The sequence below is a fragment of the Microcaecilia unicolor genome, chromosome 2, assembly GCF_901765095.1.
Source record: "Microcaecilia unicolor chromosome 2, aMicUni1.1, whole genome shotgun sequence".
NCBI classification, from domain to species: domain Eukaryota; kingdom Metazoa; phylum Chordata; class Amphibia; order Gymnophiona; family Siphonopidae; genus Microcaecilia; species Microcaecilia unicolor.
In genome coordinates this window covers 661,511,231-661,530,205 of record NC_044032.1, presented here as the reverse complement: position 1 = coordinate 661,530,205, position 18,975 = coordinate 661,511,231, and the positions used below count along the sequence as shown (strand labels likewise).

At 45.4% G+C, this 18,975-nt stretch overlaps 1 protein-coding gene across 1 annotated transcript in view; it reads left to right on the top strand.

Moving 5' to 3' along the window:
• Nucleotides 1-1,255: 1,255 nt before the first annotated feature.
• The window catches only part of LOC115462257 (2-hydroxyacylsphingosine 1-beta-galactosyltransferase-like), a 75,470-nt gene continuing 57,750 nt past the window's right edge, over nucleotides 1,256-18,975 (top strand). The window contains exon 1 of the mRNA XM_030192267.1: nucleotides 1,256-1,758. Coding sequence (XP_030048127.1) covers nucleotides 1,256-1,758 — 503 coding nt within the window. The remainder of the gene's footprint in view (nucleotides 1,759-18,975) is intronic.

Here is an 18,975-nt window from a genome sequence, read left to right as displayed (position 1 = left end):
AGAAATTCTTTAAACTGTTTTGGGTCTACAAACTGAAACTGTTTACCCTCAAGCAATATATTACAAATACAAGGAAAACGTAATACAAAATTAACTCCCAATGCCAACGCTCTAGGGCGCTGCTCCAAAAAAGCCTTGCGCCTTATTTGTGTAGGCCTCGAGAGATCTGGAAAAATTCGAACCTTTGAGCCCAAAAACAGGTTTTCTAAGTGTCTTAAGGAAAGTCTTAAAACAGCATTGCGGTCAGACTCCAGTGCAAAAGTGACCAGCATAGTTGACCTCTGTGTAATTATTTCCAGTGAATTTTCCAGGAAGGAGGTGAGATTCATCCCATCCCCCACCTCTAGGGGATTTCCAGTAGTCCCCTTCGGATTCCAGATGTAATAGGCCCGAGTAATGGGAGGTAGTGAGTCTCTATCCATTCCAAGAATTTCAACCATATATTTTTTTACCATCTCAGTAGGAGAAATTAAAGGAGATTTGGGGAAATTTAGAAACCTAAGGTTAAGTTTCCTAACCTGGTTTTCCAGGTATTCCATTCGTTTATGCATGTAATTGTTGTCTTTAACCAATACAGTTTCCAAATTCCTCCTGCTGTTCCTCTCGCTGCTTCTGATGTTCCTAGTCCTTCCACAGCTGGTCTAGCCGCTGTCATTCTATCATATAGAACTGCCGAATATCAGCTAGTGTGGCATCTGCCCACAAGGGGTCTGCTCTACCTGCAGAAGAACTCTGTGCAGGACGATTCTGCAGCTTCTCCCTGCTGAGGTCATTCTGTTTCTCTTGTGTTAGGTCGGGCATCTCCAGTGTCTGCTGGCCGCTGCCGGTTGCCATCAGCACACTGCTAATCTCCTAACACTACCAAAAAAAAAAACAACTGCAAGGGACCCTGTGTCGCGTCCCTCACGGACAGTAGTAAAAGAAGAGATATAAAAACAGTGACTACAATTTTAAAGCTAAGTAAATTTGAAAATTTAATTAAAGTAGTAAAGAAAAGAGTAGGATTAAATCAGGATCAAATGAGGAATATCTGCCCACCATAAAAGTGCCTGGCTCACATTAGCCTGAATGGTGGAGCTAGAAATATCTGATAGATCCTATACAAGAATACCGTTGGAGTGGTTTAGAGAGATGTATAAGTAATAATGGAGTTGGGTACTATATTGTAATGGTACAGACAACCCCCTCGTTAAAAGATATTGATACAGTTTAAATTGACGATATAATTTTACTTTGGCACGAATTCAGGGTAAATATGTTAGCCCTGCTGGATTCTGAAGCAGGGGGTAATTTTATTGATGGAACGTTGCTTAAAGAACTTGGGAAGCCTTCAGTTCCCTGTAAACCAGCTCTGCAGGTGACATCTATCCATGGCTCAGCTCTCCCTCAGCCTATTACCCATATCACCCCGCCGCTGCAGATGCAAGTGGGTCTCTTGCATCATGAGGAGATTCAATTTCTCATCTTGCCTCATGCCATTCACCCTGTCATTTTAGGTTTACCCTGGCTACGTCTTCACGCGCCCAGCATTGATTGGCCTGCTGGGGAGATCAGTCAATGGGGTACTCAATGTTTTGAAGTTTGTCTGACTCCAGTAGAACCTCCTCCTAGAATCATTTCAGCTCTGCCCGGAACCCTTCATCCCTGTGAGGCCTGTCTTCTGGAGGAATATGGTGATTTTTCGGACGTCTTTGATGCCCGGGAGGCAGATTCCCTCCCTCCCCATCGCCCCTTTGACTGTCCTATTGACAATTCCAAGCAAGATGCTTCCCAGAGGAAGATTATACGCCCTGTCCCGAGAGGAGTCTGCTGCCATGCGGGATTACATTCACGAGAATCTCAAGAGAGGATTTATTCGACCTTCCTCTTCGCCTGCTGGAGCCGGATTTTTTTTGTGTCCAAGAAGGATGGGTCTTTATGACCGTGCATAGACTATCGAGGACTGAATAACATCACGATTAAGAACCGCTATCCTCTTCCTCTTATCCTTGAATTATTTGATCGTCTTCAGCTGGAGAGGGTGTTGTTTTTTCAGTCAGCAGCTGCCGTGATCTTCTCGGGATCATTGTGATTTCTGCTATTCCACGTGGTCGACTGCTCAGCACTTCCTCACATCCCAGTGTGCGCTGGGGCACCTTCTGTGGTCGGAGATGTCAGGCAGGGGAGTGTGCCATTATTCTGATGGTGCCGCTGCTGCCCGATCTGCGCCGCTGCTTGCCTGAGCCACAGCACATTTCCAGCTGGGAGGAGACTGTCTTCGGCTACGGTCCATCCGGGGGGCTGTCAGAAGAAGTCTTCGATTGCTCCTCGTCAGTCTTTCAGTGAGGCCTTTTGTCCAGGGAGTGGGTGGGAGATTGGGTCCACTTAGGTAGCGCCACGGCCATGAGGTTGGAGCCACGATCGAGCCCCAGCCCAGACCACTCACATCGGCGGCCCTCGGGTTGCCCTGGAGGTGTCCTGCTCCTCTCTCCGCGGCTCCCTCCGTTGCAGCCAGGCAGACCATGCGGTCCCGTTATGCATGGTCCCGTTCACGACCGTGTCTGTGTCCGGCTGCCAACCAGGGTCACTGGAGCAGCAACTCCGTGACCCTCTTGTCGGCAGCTGTCTTTACATTGCCTCCTGAATTACCCAGAATGTAAGATTCTGTTGCTACTATTTGAGATTCTACATTGAATCTTGCTATTATTTAGTACATATAAGTACATAAGTACTGCCATACTGGGAAAGACCCAAAGGTCCATCAAGGCCAGCATCCTGTTTCCAACAGTGGCCAATCCGGGTCACAAATACCTGGCAAGATCCCCAAAAAGTACAAAACATTTTATACTGCTTATCCCAGCAATAGTGAATTTTCTCAAGTCCATTTAGTAATGGTCTGTGGACTTTTCCTTTAGGAAGCCATCCAAACCTTTTTAAAACTCCGCTAAGCTAACCGTCCCTACCACATTCTCTGGCAATGAGTTCCAGAGCCCAATTACACATTGAGTGAAGAAAAGCGTTTCTCTGATTCATTTTAAATTTATTACATTGAAGCTTTATCGCATGCCCCCTAGTCCTAGTATTTTTGGAAAGCATAAACAGACGCTTCACATCTATTTGAGATTCTGTTGCTACTATTAGAGATTCTGTTGCTACTATTAGAGATTCTCCATGGAATATTGCTAGTGGAGTAGTAGCCTACTACTACTACTACTTAACACTTCTAAAGCACTACTAGGGTTACACAGTGCTGTACAGTTTAACAAAGAAGGTCAGTCCCTGCTCAAAGGAGCTTACAATCTAATGGACAAAATGTGCGGTCAATCAAATTGGGGCAGTCTAAATTTCCTGAATAGAGAGAGGTAAAATGGTTAGGTGCCGAAGGCAACATTGAAGAGGTGGGCTTTTTGAGCAAGGATTTGAAGATGGGCAGGGAGGGGGCTTGGCGTATGGGCTCAGGAAGTTTATTCCAAGCATAGGGAGAGGCGAGGCAGAAAGGGCGGAGCCTGGAGTTGGCGGTGGTGGAGAAGGGTACAGAGAGGAGGGATTTGTCCTGTGAGCGGAGGTTTCGGGTAGGAGCGTAAGGGGAGATAAGGATAGAGAGGTAATGAGGGGCTGCAGATTGAGTGCATTTGTAGGTTAGTAGGAGAAGCAGGTATGCGGTACCTGATCGGAAGCCAGTGAAGTGACTTGAGGAGAGGGGTGATATGAGCATATCTGTCCATGCGGAAGATAAGACGTGCGGCAGAGTTCTGAACGAATTGAAGGGGGGATAGATGGCTAAGTGGGAGGCCAGCGAGGAGTAGGTTGCAGTAGTCAAGGCGAGAGGTAATGAGAGAGTGGACGAGAGTTCGGGTGGTGTGCTCAGAGGAAAGGGCGAATTTTGCTGATGTTACGGAGAAAGAAGCAACAGGTCTTGGCTATCTGCTGGATATGCGCAGTGAAGGAGAGGGAGGAGTCGAAGATGTCTCCGAGGTTGCGTGCAGATGAGACGGGGAGGATGAGGGTGCCATCGACTGAGATAGTGGAGGGAGAGGAGAAGTGTGTTTGGGTGGCAAGACAATAAGCTCTGTCTTGGCCATGTTCAGTTTCAGGTGGCGGTTGGACATCCAGGCAGCAGGCCTGGCCAGGACGAACAGACGGATGCGGAAATGTTAAAGGAAATCAGGGACGCAAACAAACTGGGCAACACAATAATAATGGGGGATTTCAATTACCCGCATATAGACTGGGTTAATGTAACATCTGTACACGCAAGGGACATAGGATTTCTTGATGAAATCAAGGACAGCTTCATGGAACAGCTAGTTCAGGAGCCGACAAGAGAAGGAAAAATACTAGACTTAGTCCTTAGTGGTGCTCATGATCTAGTGCAGGGGGTAACGATACGAGGGCCGCTTGATAACAGTGATCATAATATGATCGGTTTTGATATTGGCATTGAAGGAAGTGAAACTAGGAAATCAAGTACGCTAGCGTTTAACTATAGAAAAGGTGATTACGACAAAATGAGAAAAATGGTGAAAAAAAGACTGAAAGGAGCAGCTCGCAGAGTAAAAAACTTGCATCAGGCGTGGATGCTGTTTAAAAACACCATCCTGGAGGTTCAGGACAAATATATTCCACGTATTAGAAAAAAGGGAAAAAAGACTAAACGTCAGCCGGCGTGGCTAAACAGTAAGATAAAGGAAATCATTAGAGCCAAAAAACAATCCTTCAGAAAGTGGAGAAGAGAACCAACTGAAAGTAACAGGATAGATCATAAGGAATGCCAAGCCAAATGCAAAGCGGAGATAAGGAGGGCAAAAAAGGACTTTGAGAAGAAATTAGCGTTGGAAGCAAAAATACATAGTAAAATTTTTTTTAGATACATTAAAAGCAGGAAACCGGCCAAAGAGTCGGTTGGGCCGCTGGACGAAAATGGTGTTAAAGGGGCGATCAAGGAGGACAAAGCCGTAGCGGAGAAATTAAATGAATTCTTTGCTTCGGTCTTCACCGAGGAGGATTTGGGGGGGACACCGGTGCCGGAAAGAATATTTGAAGCGGGGGAGTCGGAGAAACTAAACAAATTCTCTGTAACCTTGGAGGATGTAATGGGTCAGTTCAGCAAGCTGAAGAGTAGTAAATCACCGGGACCTGATAGTATTCATCCCAGAGTATTAATAGAACTAAAAAATGAACTTGCGGAGCTACTGTTAGAAATATGCAATCTGTCCCTAAAATCGAGTGTAGTACCGGAAGACTGGAGGGTAGCCAATGTTACTCCGATTTTTAAGAAGGGTTCCAGAGGAGATCCGGGAAATTATAGACCGGTGAGTCTGACGTCGGTGCCGGGCAAGATGGTGGAGGCTATTATTAAGAATAAAATTGCAGAGCATATACAAAAACATGGACTGATGAGACAAAGTCAGCACGGATTTAGTGAAGGGAAGTCTTGCCTCACCAATCTAATGCATTTTTTTGAGGGGGTAAGCAAACATGTGGACAATGGGGAGCCGGTTGATATTGTATATCTGGATTTTCAGAAGGCGTTTGACAAAGTGCCGCACGAAAGACTCCTGAAGAAATTGCAGAGTCATGGAATCGGAGGTAGGGTATTATTATGGATTAAGAACTGGTTGAAAGATAGGAAGCAGAGAGTAGGATTGCGTGGCCAGTATTCTCAGTGGAGGAGGGTAGTTAGTGGGGACCCGCAGGGGTCTGTGCTGGGTCCGTTGCTTTTTAATGTATTTATAAATGACCTAGAGATGGGAATAACTAGTGAGGTAATTAAATTCGCCGATGACACAAAATTATTCAGGGTCGTCAAGTCGCAGGAGGAATGTGAACGATTACAGGAGGACCTTGCGAGACTGGGAGAATGGGCGTGCAAGTGGCAGATGAAGTTCAATGTTGACAAGTGCAAAGTGATGCATGTGGGTAAGAGGAACCCGAATTATAGCTATGTCTTGCAAGGTTCCGCGTTAGGAGTTACGGATCAAGAAAGGGATCTGGGTGTCGTCGTCGATGATACGCTGAAACCTTCTGCTCAGTGTGCTGCTGCGGCTAGGAAAGCGAATAGAATGTTGGGTGTTATTAGGAAGGGTATGGAGTCCAGGTGCGCGGATGTTATAATGCCGTTGTATCGCTCCATGGTGCGACCGCACCTGGAATATTGTGTTCAGTACTGGTCTCCGTATCTCAAAAAAGATATAGTAGAATTGGAAAAGGTACAGCGAAGGGCGACGAAAATGATAATGGGGATGGGACGACTTTCCTATGAAGAGAGGCTGAGAAGGCTAGGGCTTTTCAGCTTGGAGAAGAGACGGCTGAGGGGAGATATGATAGAAGTGTATAAAATAATGAGTGGAATGGATCGGGTGGATGTGAAGCGACTGTTCACGCTATCCAAAAATACTAGGACTAGAGGGCATGAGTTGAAGCTACAGTGTGGTAAATTTAAAACGAATCGGAGAAAATTTTTCTTCACCCAACGTGTAATTAGACTCTGGAATTCGTTGCCGGAGAACGTGGTACGGGCGGTTAGCTTGACGGAGTTTAAAAAGGGGTTAGATAGATTCCTAAAGGACAAGTCCATAGACCGCTATTAAATGGACTTGGAAAAATTCCGCATTTTTAGGTATAACTTGTCTGGAATGTTTTTACGTTTGGGGAGCGTGCCAGGTGCCCTTGACCTGGATTGGCCACTGTCGGTGACAGGATGCTGGGCTAGATGGACCTTTGGTCTTTCCCAGTATGGCACTACTTATGTACTTATGTACAGTGTTGGATAAGCAGGCCGATACTTTTGCCTGGGTTTCTGCAGTGATGTCTGGTGTGGACAGATAAAGCTGGGTGTCGTCAGCATAGAGATGATATTGGAAACCATGAGATAAGATCAGCAAGCCCAGGGAAGAGGTGTAGAGTGAAAAAAGAAGGGGTCCAAGGACAGATCCCTGAGGAACTCCAACAGAGAATGGGATGGGGGTGGAGGAAGATCCATGAGAGTGTACTCTGAAGGTACGGTGGGAGAGATAAGAGGAGAACCAGGAGAGGACAGAGCCCTGGAACCCAAATGAGGACAGTGCGGCAAGAAGTAGATTATAATTGACAGTGTCAAAAGCGGCGGATAGGTCAAGGAGGATGAGGATGGAGTAGTGACCTTTGGATTTGGCAAGGAACAGGTCATTACAGACTTTAGTGAGTGCCGTTTCTGTCGAGTGTAGAGGGTGAAAACCGGATTGAAGCGGATCGAGGATGGCATGAGAGGAGAGGAAATCAAGGCAGCCGTTGTGAAGTGTGTTCAAGTATTTTGGAGAGGAAGGGTAGGAGGGATTGGTTAGTGCAGTGGACTTTGATCCTGGGAAACTGGGTTCAATTCCCACTACAGTTCCTTGTGACCTTGAGCAAATCACTTAACCCTCCATTACCCCTTAGATTGTGAGCCCTCTAGGGACAGAGAAAGTACCTGCATATAATCTGTACAGGGCTGTCTGTGTACATCTAGTAGTGCTACAGAAATGATTAGTAGTAGAAGTGCTTTTTCATGGCGAGGGTGGTTGGTACCTAGAATGCCCTCCTACAGGAGGTGGTGGAGATGAAAACGGTAACAAAATTCAAATGTGTGGGATAAACTCAAAAGAATCCTATGTGGAAAGAGAATGGAAGCAAAATAAACTTAATGGTGCTTAAATGTGCCTTGATTTTGACTAGACAGATCTGAGTGGGCTTCAGTGGCAACTCCAGTAGTTGGCTAATAAACTCCAAGGGAGGCAATATTCAGCTGCACTGACTGCTTAAGTGCCTCCAAATGTTTTATCAGATGCCCAGCTCAGCTTTGCTGCCTGGATAAATCCTTTTGTTTCTCTCCTCTCGGCCCCTATGTATTCAGAGTCTGCAAGCAGCTGGTCTTACCTGATGTTGTTCCCTCCTCTGCAGCCACAAATATGTGGCTCATGCTAGTCTTGCAAAACCTGATGCCCTCAGGTGGTTTTGACTGCTGCAGAGCCAAACAGGGTCACACTCTATGACATGTGTAAACACCCCAGGGTCCCAGTTCCAGAGGGCTTACCATGATGCATTAATTCACTCAGATGCATTCAGTAAATTCACACAAGGATAGTTTACTGATAGAAAACATAGTAATATGATATGTGCCACACAGTTTACACATATGTAATAATTGTTGAACGCCCTTTTATTTCCTGGTTTTTGTTTGTTTTATTCTTCTCCTCTTGTAATTTAATGGATTTGGAGTGTAACCCATTTTGAATGATTTCTAGGCGTGAAAATGGTATTAATACTTATAAATTAATAAATAAAAGCACTAACAATTCAGGAACATAAGACCTTTGAAGTTAAAATATTTTGACACCCACCAGACAGGTTTCCTGTTCTGATTACTCAACCTATATGTATTATGAAGGTGTCTGTGTGTTTATGGCTGAGTAACCTGAAATGCTAATAGGGATCTAGATAAGTAATACAGAAAGGAAATCGGTACCCTAGGCCCTCCTTTGTTTAGGAGGGTTAATTACATACATTATTTAAAATAACAGATCTGTTTGTAACTTCAAATAAGAGATGCATGAATATGATTGCTTTTGAAATGGTAATTTAGAATTTGATTCAGGTGTATTATATACCGCAGAAAGAAGGCACCGTCTGAACAAGAAATAAAACATTCTTTAGACTTGTCAGCATTTCTAGAAACTTCTGAAACGGACCAAATCCAAGCAACCACTTTGGTAGCAACTGTTGCCTTAACTCCTGATAAATCATGGCTTTTCCAATTGTTTTTTTAAGAATCAGGAGAAAGATTTTCTTGGTTTAAAAATAAATTTGTTTCCAGATATTTCAAAGGAGACACAAAAGGCGAAAACAGTTTCTGTTATTAAAGCCTGCCATTCTCCAGCTTGGCGGAATATTTTATCTAAGATATCCTTGTAAATGCATAATTTGACTTAATTCGTCTATGTATGTTTTCATGGATCCTTCACTTGTCATCATTCATATCTCCTAAAAGAACAGTTGGAGTCAGTGGCATAGCTAGGGTAGTTGACACCCGGGGCCGGTCATTTTTTAACCCCCCCCAATCAAGTACTAGGCATACCGAGAATACAAAACACTCAGGACCTATAGAGCAATTCTACCATACCATAAGCAGTAATTTGCACGAGTCACACAAGGAAAAGGAAAGCATCTTAAACACTACAGTGAGCACTAGAACATCAATTCACCTATTGTAAAACGAAAACAGACAGATTAGTACAGATCGTCAATCCTGCACAGTCAATGCCAACTAAAGCCCTGTCTTTTTCACAGACACACCCTAATCCACTATAGAATAAGTAATCATAAACTTTCTATTTAAACAAAAATTAAACTGAACCCCCGATGCCAGACTCTGCATACAATGCAACACCACAGAAACAGAAAATGTCTCCTAGTACTGTGCAAAATATAAAGACAGCAGATGTAAATTTGAAAAAACTAACAAATACCAATCACCACTTTACAAATTAACAAATAGAAATAAAACAAATACAGAAAATAAAATACCATTTTATTGGACTAATACATTTAGCTTCCAGAGGCCAAAATCTCCTTCCTCAGGTCAATACAGTATAGTGCTGTTACAGTATCCTATCCTGACCTGAAGGGGGTTTTGTTCTCTGAAAGTTAAGTAAAAATGTATTAAAATTAGTCCAATAAAAAGATTACCTTATTTACATGTTCTATTTATAAACATTTATTAACACAGCTACAATACTATATCCTAAAGCAAGAAAATAAAAAAATATATTTTATTTACAGTTTGTTGTCTGTGGTTTCTGCTTTCCTCATCTTCTTTTCACTGTCTTCCTTCCGTCCAGCATCTGTCTTCACTCTCTCTCTCTCTCTCTCTCTCTCTCTCTCTCTCTCTCTCTCTCTCTCTCTCTCTCTCTCATCCAGTGTCTGCTCTCTCTAATGCCCCTTCCATCCAGCATCTGTCTTCACTCTCTCTCCCTTCCATCCACATCTGCCCTCTATTTCTACCCCAGTCTGCCATCTCTCTCCACCTTCCATCCACATCTGCCCTCTCTCTCCCTTCCAACCACATCGGCCCTCTCTCTCTGCCCCTTCCATCCACCATTTGCCCCAGTCTGCCCTCTTTCTCTCTCCCCCTTCCACCCACCATCTGCCCTTTCTCTCTGCCCCTTTAATCAGTCTGCCCTCCCTCTCCCTACTACTACTACTATTTAGCATTTCTATAGCACTACAAGGCGTACGCAGCGCTGCACAAACATAGAAGAAAGACAGTCCCTGCTCAAAGAGTTTACAATTTAATAGACAAAAAATAAAGTAATAAAATCAATTAATGTGTACAGGAAGGAGGAGAGGAGGGTAGGTGGAGGCGAGTGGTTATGAGTCAAAAGCAATGTTAAAAAGGTGGGCTTTCAGTCTAGATTTAAAGGTGGCCAAGGATGAGGCAAGACGTAGGGGCTCAGGAAGTTTATTCCAGGCGTAGGGTGCAGCAAGACAGAAGGCGTGAAGTCTGGAGTTGGCAGTAGTGGAGAAGGGTACAGATAAGAAGGATTTATCCATGGAGCAGAGTGCACGGGAAGGGGTGTAGGGAAGGACGAGTGTGGAGAGATACTGGGGAGCAGCAGAGTGAATACATTTATAGGTTAGTAGAAGATGTTTGAACAGTATGCGAAAACGGATAGGGAGCCAGTGAAGCAACTTGAGGAGAGGGGTAGTATGAGTAAAGCGACCCTGGCAGAAGACAAGATGGGCAGCAGAGTTTTGAACCGATTGGAGAGGGGAGAGGTGACTAAGTGGGAGGCCAGCAAGAAGCAGATTGCAGTAGTCTAAACGAGAGGTGACAAGGATGTGGATGAGGGTTTTGGTAGAGTGCTCGGAAAGAAAGGGGCGGATTTTACGGATGTTGTAAAGGAAAGAAACGACAGGTCTTGGCAATCTGCTGGATATGAGCAGAGAAGGAGAGAGAAGAGTCAAAGATGACCCCAAGGTTTCGAGCTGAGGAGACAGGGAGAATGAGAGAGCCATCAACAGAAATAGAAAACGGGGGGAGTGGGGAGGTGGGTTTAGGGAGAAAAATGAGAAGCTCGGTTTTGGTCATGTTTAATTTCAGGTGGCGTTGAGACATCCAGACAGCAATGTCAGACAAGCACGCTGAAACTTTGGATGCAAGGTGAGATATCAGGGTAGATTTGGGAGTCATCAGTATAGAGATGGTAGGAAAAGCCATGGGATGAGATTAATGAACCAAGGGAAGAAGTGTAGATAGAAAAGAGGAGGGGACCAAGAACAGAACCCTGAGGTACGCCGACAGGCAGATGGATAGAAGTAGAAGAGGATCCACCAGAGTGAACACTGAAGGTGCGGAGGGAGAGGTAGGAAGAGAACCAGGAAAGGACAGAGCCCTGGAATCCAAGTGAGGACAGGGTATCGAGGAGTATGCTGTGATCGACAGTGTCAAAAGCAGCGGAAAGATCAAGAAGAATGAGGATGGAATATTGACCTCTGGATTTAGCCAGTAATAGGTCATTGGAGACTTTAGTAAGCGCAGTTTTGGTTGAGTGGAGAGGGCGAAAACCAGATTGTAGTGGGTCACGAATAGCATGTGAGGAGAGAAAATCAAGGCAGCGGTGGTGAACAGCACGCTCAAGTAATTTGGAGAGAAAAGGGAGGAGGGAGATGGGTCGGTAATTAGAGGGACAAGTAGGGTCGAGTTTAGGCTTCTTAAGGAAAGGTGTGACCACAGCATGTCTAAAGGTAGTAGGGACAGTTTCAGTGGAAAGTGAGAGGTTGAGAATGTGACAGATAAAAGGAATAAGAGCAGGTGAGATGGCATTAAGAAGGTGGGTGGGAATGGGATCAGAGGAACAGGTGGTACATTTTGAGGAAGAAAGAAGTGTAGTTTCCTCTATAGTAACATCAGGAAAGGAGGAAAAGGAATGAGGGGAAGGAGAGAGAGGGGAACGGACTAGTGGAAGGAGAGGTGGCGAGGTAGAGAATTCAAGGTTTATCTTTTGAACCCTGTTGTGAAAGAATTCAGCAAGGGTCTGAGGAGATAATGAAGGGGGAGTTGGGGGAGGGGGCACCTTGAGGAGAGAGTTAAATGTGGTGAAGAGAAGTCGAGGGTTAGAGCCAAGAGAGTTGGTCAGTTGGATATAATAATCCTGTTTGGCGCGTAAAAGAGCAGATTGGAAGGAGGTCAGCGTGAATTTAAAGTGTAAGAAATCAGCAAGGGCCCGAGATTTTCACCAGAGGCATTCGACGGAGCGGGTACAGGAACTTAGGTAGCGGATATTAGAAGCCAAGGTTGGGGTTTTGTACGCCTTATAGGGCGGGTCATCAAAGGTGCAAGAGTGTCTAAGGCAGAGGATAGAGTAATGTTGTAAGAAGAAACAGCCTCGTTGACAGACGTGGTTGGTGCCACAGTAGAGAGGAGGTTTGAAACATGGGAGGATAGAGATGAAGGGTCAATATCGTGAAGATTCCTAGATAAATTAGATAAGATAGGACGAGACTGGGAGGGAGGAGATTTAAGTGTGAAAGTTATAAGATGGTGATCAGAGAGGGGAAGATCAGAGGCAAGGAAATTAGAGGGTGAACAGTTGGAGGAGAAGATGAGATCAAGACAGTGACCATTTTGATGAGTGGGGGAGGTGGAGCATAGTTGGAGATTAAAGGATGATGATAAAGCGAGTAACTTGTAAATGTAAGAGTTGGAAGGATCATTAGCAGGAATATTAGTCACCAAGGATGAGAGAGGGGGAGGAAGGATCATGGAAGAAGGCAAGCCAGGCATCAAAGTCACAGAGAGGATGAAAGGGACTTATCAGGGGGATGATAAATGACCGCTATTCAAAGAGGCAGAGGAGAGAAAAGGCGGATAGAGTGGACTTCAAAGGAGGAAAAACAGTGAGATTGAGGTGGAAGAAGGGGTTGAAATCTGGAGGAGGGAGAGAGAAGTAGTCCAACACCACCCCCGCGACCAGCAGGGCGAGGAGTATGTGAAAAAAGATAACCGCCATGGCAGAGGGCTGCGACTGAAGCAGAGTCATCCCATCCATCCAGGGTCTGCCCTCCCTCTCCCATCCATCCAGGGTCTGCTGTCCCTCACGCTCCCCCCTTCCATCCAGGGTCTGTCCCCTCTCTCACTGCCCCCTCTTTTCAGTCCCCAGCCCTTTTCTCCCATCGGTCCCAAGCTTCAGCCCCAGCCAGTTCTTCCTGTCCCCTTTTCAGCCCCTAGTTTCAACCCCAGCCCTTTTCTCTCACCAGTCCTGAGCTTCAGCCCCAGCCAGTTCTTCCTGTCCCCTTTAAAGCCCCCAGTCCTCACAGTTCCAGCCCCCTTCATCCACCATATGCCTTGCATCCCCCCTTTTCAGCCCCAGACCCATTCTCCCACCTGCAGCAGGCATGGACCCATTTTCCCTCCTGGCTCCTTGTCAGACCCCAGTTCCAGCTTCAGACCCCTTCTCCCCTCTGAGCTCCCCCACCCGGTCCCATCCCCCCTCCATCGAGGGCCGACAGAGCCCTCGTCTCCTGCCACCACCCTGCCTTCTTAAAAAAGTCCATGCAGCGACGCAGGCAGCGCCTCACATCTGCCCTGCGTGTGCTGTGAAAGCAGAAGATCGCCTCGCTGGCGTTGGGCCTTCCCTCGCTATGTCCCGCCCTCTTCTGAGGTAACTTCCTATTTCCTCAAGGGCGGGACATAGCGAGGGAAGGAGTCCATGCAGCGACGCAGGCAGCGCCTCACATCTGCCCTGCGTGTGCTGTGAAAGCAGAAGATCGCCTCGCTGGCGTTGGGCCTTCCCTCGCTATGTCCCGCCCTCTTCTGAGGTAACTTCCTATTTCCTCAAGGGCGGGACATAGCGAGGGAAGGAGTCCATGCAGCGACGCAGGCAGCGCCTCACATCTGCCCTGCGTGTGCTGTGAAAGCAGAAGATCGCCTCGCTGGCGTTGGGCCTTCCCTCGCTATGTCCCGCCCTCTTCTGAGGTAACTTCCTATTTCCTCAAGGGCGGGACATAGCGAGGGAAGGCCCAACGCCAGCGAGGCGATCTTCTGCTTTCACAGCACACGCAGGGCAGATGCGAGGTGCTGCCTACGTCGCTGCATGGATTTTTAAAAAAACATTCAGGATGGTGGCAGGAGATGAGAGCTGTCGGCTCTCGACGGAGCACCCCCCACCCACTGACACCCGGGGCGGACCGCCCCCACCGCCCCGCCCTTGCTACGCAACTGGTTGGAGTTTAATATTATTCTGTCCAGTACTAAATGTTGACTAACTTTAATATTTTCTTTTGAATTTTCCTGTAATTGGAAATCTTGGATCTACTTATAGTGGACTTGAGTGTTAAAATTATCTTTATTAGTTTCCTTATACTAGTTCCATATAGGAATTTAGACTTGTATAAACACTTTGCTGTATCAAGAGTGTAATCTTTTAATTCATTGTAAAAAAAAAAAAAATTTGATTCTGCATCCAATTCAAATTTCAAAAGATTTCAATAGGTGCACCATGGTTTTAAAACATCAGCCCATGGCTGTGTGTGTGTTAGGGTAATTTTTAAAAAATTACCCTTGTGACTGTAGGTAAAACCAAACCCAAAATATTATCACTTGAGGCCAACAAAGTTTGAAAAATGTGTGCACAGAGCAACAAATATGGCCCAAAACAATTATTGGATCCTTTCTCTGTTTTAAAAGCACAAAGAAACTGGGCAAAACATTCCGTCGTGGCTCAGACCTTCCGAGTACCAGATAAGACTTTTCTAAAGCAAAGGGACAGTTTCTTTTCCTCAGCAGTTCTCTTTCCATTTAAGTTTCACTCCATAAACAAACAAAAACACCACCACAAATATGTTAGTATCATTTAGGTAAAAAAAACCCCACCTAATTCATTTTACCTTTTTAAGGACTTCTTTTGGTAAGAAACACAAAGTGTTACTTTCTCATGCAAGGAAAGTTTTACATAACAATGCAGAGCACCCCTTCCTCTTCTTCACTTTTGGCCATTCTTCAAACCTTCAGCAGCTGCTTGGAACGGGACACAAAGCTGGTAAATGCTATTGGTTAATTACTTCTTTGCTGGGTTATGAATACTCCGGTATCACTGTAAGAAGGAAAAATGGTAGAATGATTTATTAGCCCTAAACTGAAAGGAATTTGACCCTGTGCCCAGAATGACCTTCTGGACCACCGGATCCAATTTTGTTATGATTCTGCTAGATAGGCAGGGGAAGCTTTGGAACTCATTCCTGATTGGCTTGTCAGGGGCTGAACCTGATCCATTTAAGCCTTCCTCTTCCCTGCAGTCATTGCTTTGGTGTTGATTGCTTTGCTGAAGCCAGCCTGTGTTTGGGGGCTTGTATTCATGTTGGAGTATTAGCTTTTCTCCTGGTGCTTGCTGATTCTGTGTGTGTGTGTGTGCTGGGTATTATTCCCAGCATGAGCCTGATTGCCTCACTTCCCCCACCTGGTTTGCGTCTCCTGCTCTAACGCTGTGCTGTCTGGGGTAAGCTGTTGGCTTGAGTTGTTTCAGTTTTTGTTTACCTTTCTCTCCCTCAGTGTTCCCTTTGTTGTGCTGAGCTGCTGCTCTGCTGTGCTCTGTGGCTTTGCCTTCCCCTGTCCTTGTAGTTTGCTCCTGTTTGTCTGTTTTAGTTCTTTTGTTTGATGTAGCTGTCTCCTGTGTTCAGAGAGCAGTGTTCTGTTCTGTCTGTGTCAAGGCAGCTTCCTCTGTTTGTTTCTTCTCCCCTTATCCTTGTCTACTGAGTAGTTCTCCCCTGTTCTTTCCCTTTAGCAGTTCCGAGCTTCTCATTTTCCCCCCCAAACCCACCTCCCCGCTCCCCCCGTTTTCTATTTCTGTTGATGGCTCTCTCATTCTCCCTGTCTCCTCAGCTCGAAACCTTGGGGTCATCTTTGACTCTTCTCTCTCCTTCTCTGCTCATATCCAGCAGACCGCCAAGACCTGTCGTTTCTTTCTTTACAACATCCGTAAAATCCGCCCCTTTCTTTCCGAGCACTCTACCAAAACCCTCATCCACACCCTTGTCACCTCTCGTTTAGACTACTGCAATCTGCTTCTTGCTGGCCTCCCACTTAGTCACCTCTCCCCTCTCCAGTCGGTTCAAAACTCTGCTGCCCGTCTCATCTTCCGCCAGGGTCGCTTTACTCATACTACCCCTCTCCTCAAGACCCTTCACTGGCTCCCTATCCGTTTTCGCATCCTGTTCAAACTTCTTCTACTAACCTATAAATGTATTCACTCTGCTGCTCCCCAGTATCTCTCCACACTCGTCCTTCCCTACACCCCTTCCCGTGCACTCCGCTCCATGGATAAATCCTTCTTATCTGTTCCCTTCTCCACTACTGCCAACTCCAGACTTCGCGCCTTCTGTCTCGCTGCACCCTACGCCTGGAATAAACTTCCTGAGCCCCTACGTCTTGCCCCATCCTTGGCCACCTTTAAATCTAGACTGAAAACCCACCTCTTTAACATTGCTTTTGACTCGTAACCACTCGCCTCCACCTACCCTCCTCTCTTCCTTCCCGTTCACATTAATTGATTTGATTTGCTTACTTTATTTATTTTTTTGTCTATTAGATTGTAAGCTCTTTGAGCAGGGACTTTCTTTCTTCTATGTTTGTACAGCGCTGCGTATGCCTGTAGCGCTATAGAAATGCTAAATAGTAGTAGTAGTAGTAGAGTAGTGTTCTGTTCTGATCAGTGTGTGTCAAGGCAGCTTCCTCTGTTTGTTTCTTCTCCCCTTATCCTTGTCTACTGAGTAGTTCTCCCCTGTTCTTTCCCTTTAGCAGTTCCTTTTTCCCTTGGGGGTTGTGGGGCCAGTTTGTGTATTCCTTAGGTAGTTCTCCCTTTCCCTTGTGTGGTGATTTAGTTCAGCCTAGAGTATATTCCTATAGTTGGTTTCCTTTTCCCTGAGTGCTGTGCTGTTTAAGCCTAGAGTGTTTCTTTCTGGGGCTTCCTGTATTCTTGTTCACCTGTGGCACAGCTTTGTTTTCCTGTAGAGGCTTCTGCCTCTCACCCTTTTCTCTGTGGCTTTACTCTACACAGCATGTGTGCTGCAGTTCCTTGTGGAACCCTTGTTGTTCTTTCCCCCTTCCCAGAGTGTGACTTGGTTCCTGGTCGGCCATGAGGTCCGCTTGCTTGGTCTCTGCGTGAGTGGGTTCCCGATAGGCCGTGAGGCCTGCTTGAATGCTCTATCTTCCTCTTTCTGGTGATGCCTGTTTGTTATTGTGAGTGTGTGGGGTTTGGTGGCTGGGGTGGTGCTTAGGACCTGTTTGGTCAACCCTAGGCCTTGGCCTAAATTCTATACTAGGCCTCGGCCTGGGCTCAAGGGCTCACGTCCACATCAGTTATAAGTCTTTGCTTAGGAATCGTATTGTGAAGCAGTTGTCCCTTAAGGAAGTTCAGGGTTAAAGTTATCCCAGTAATACTGAGATGCATGCTTATAAAGACATGATGATATTTCTTTCTTTGCAAAGTTTCCTTTGATGGAAATACAAATAGTAAACCGAATGCATGTCAGGGTCAAGAAAATAATTCTTGCAATGTTGAAATGAATTCTTATATAACAGACTATGGTGTTTTCAGAGTTTAGCCTTTGATAGTAATACACAAATGCTACAGCATATTGGCATAGCACTGTTTATATATTTATTTACTTACTCATTTGATTTTGCTCACACCTTTCTCAACTGTAGCTCAAGGTGAGCCCCATACAGGTTCACTGTGTTCCTTAATAATTTGAACAGTAATATGCTATTTGAAACAAAACTGTTATTCTTTTCCCTGTTAAAGTTGGACATAACTATAACTAAATGCCTGAAAGGCAGTGTTTCAGGTTCTTTTTTTAAAAATTAATTAATTAGGATTTATTTACCACCTTTTTGAAGGAATTCACTCAAGGCGGTGTACAGTAAGAATAGATCAAACATCAGCAGGGGGCAATTAAAGAAGTAAAAATATTCAAATAACAATACAAAGTATGGCATGGTATACAACCCACAATGACAACACAATATGTACTAGAACATTATAATTGGTAGTGAAGGGTAAGGCAAAGTTGTAACATATAGATGAGTAAGAAAGTAGGAAGAATTAGAAAGTAAGCTGATTGATTTGAAGAAAGTTGCACGTGAGGTCAGAGAGATGGTTAAATATTATCTCAGCTAGGGTAGGAGTGGATAAACATGTCCCGCTGCAGTATGTGCAGTCCTAGTCAATTCTTGTGTGTGTGAGTGAGACTAACAAGTTAGTTACTTCTTCCATTAAAGGCTTGGTTGAAGAGCCAAGCTTTCACCTGCTTCCTGAAGTAGAGGTAGTCTTGTGTTAAGCAGAGCCTTTCAGGCAATGTATTCCAGAGTGTGGGGGCTACTCCGGAGAAGGCTCGCTTATGGGTATCACATTGTGTAATGTCTTTTGGAGAGGGTGTAGTTAGTGAAAGTCCTTGGGAGGACCTTAGTGTCCTTGGCGGTGTGTGGAGGATCATCCTATTCTTCAGATACTCAGGGCCATTTCAATGTAGCATTGAAAGTAATAAACTAAAGCTTTTTTTTTTTTTTTTTTTGAAACTGTCTTTATTAGAGAATGGAACACACAGAGAGCATATTAAGGCAAATGACCGCAGACATCTGAATAAATGTTTCAATTGAGCAGTTACATTAGAAAACTGCACTTGTGTGCCATTCACATTTTGTATATGGAACCCCTAAGAAAAAGCCCCAGCGTTCCCCCAGCCCCTCCCTCCCCTTACTCTGTGTTCACTGGGGTGGGCGATTGCCCTCCCAACTGGTCTTGCAGTGCCTTCCAAAGTTCCATGCACATTCTTCTGCCTCGCCTCACCCCATGCCTGGAATAATCTCCCTGAGCCCATACGCCAGGCCCCCTCCCTGCCCATCTTCAAAGCCTTGCTCAACACCCACCTCTTCAATGTCGCCTTCGGCACCTAACCATCATACCTCTATTCAGGAAACCTGGACTG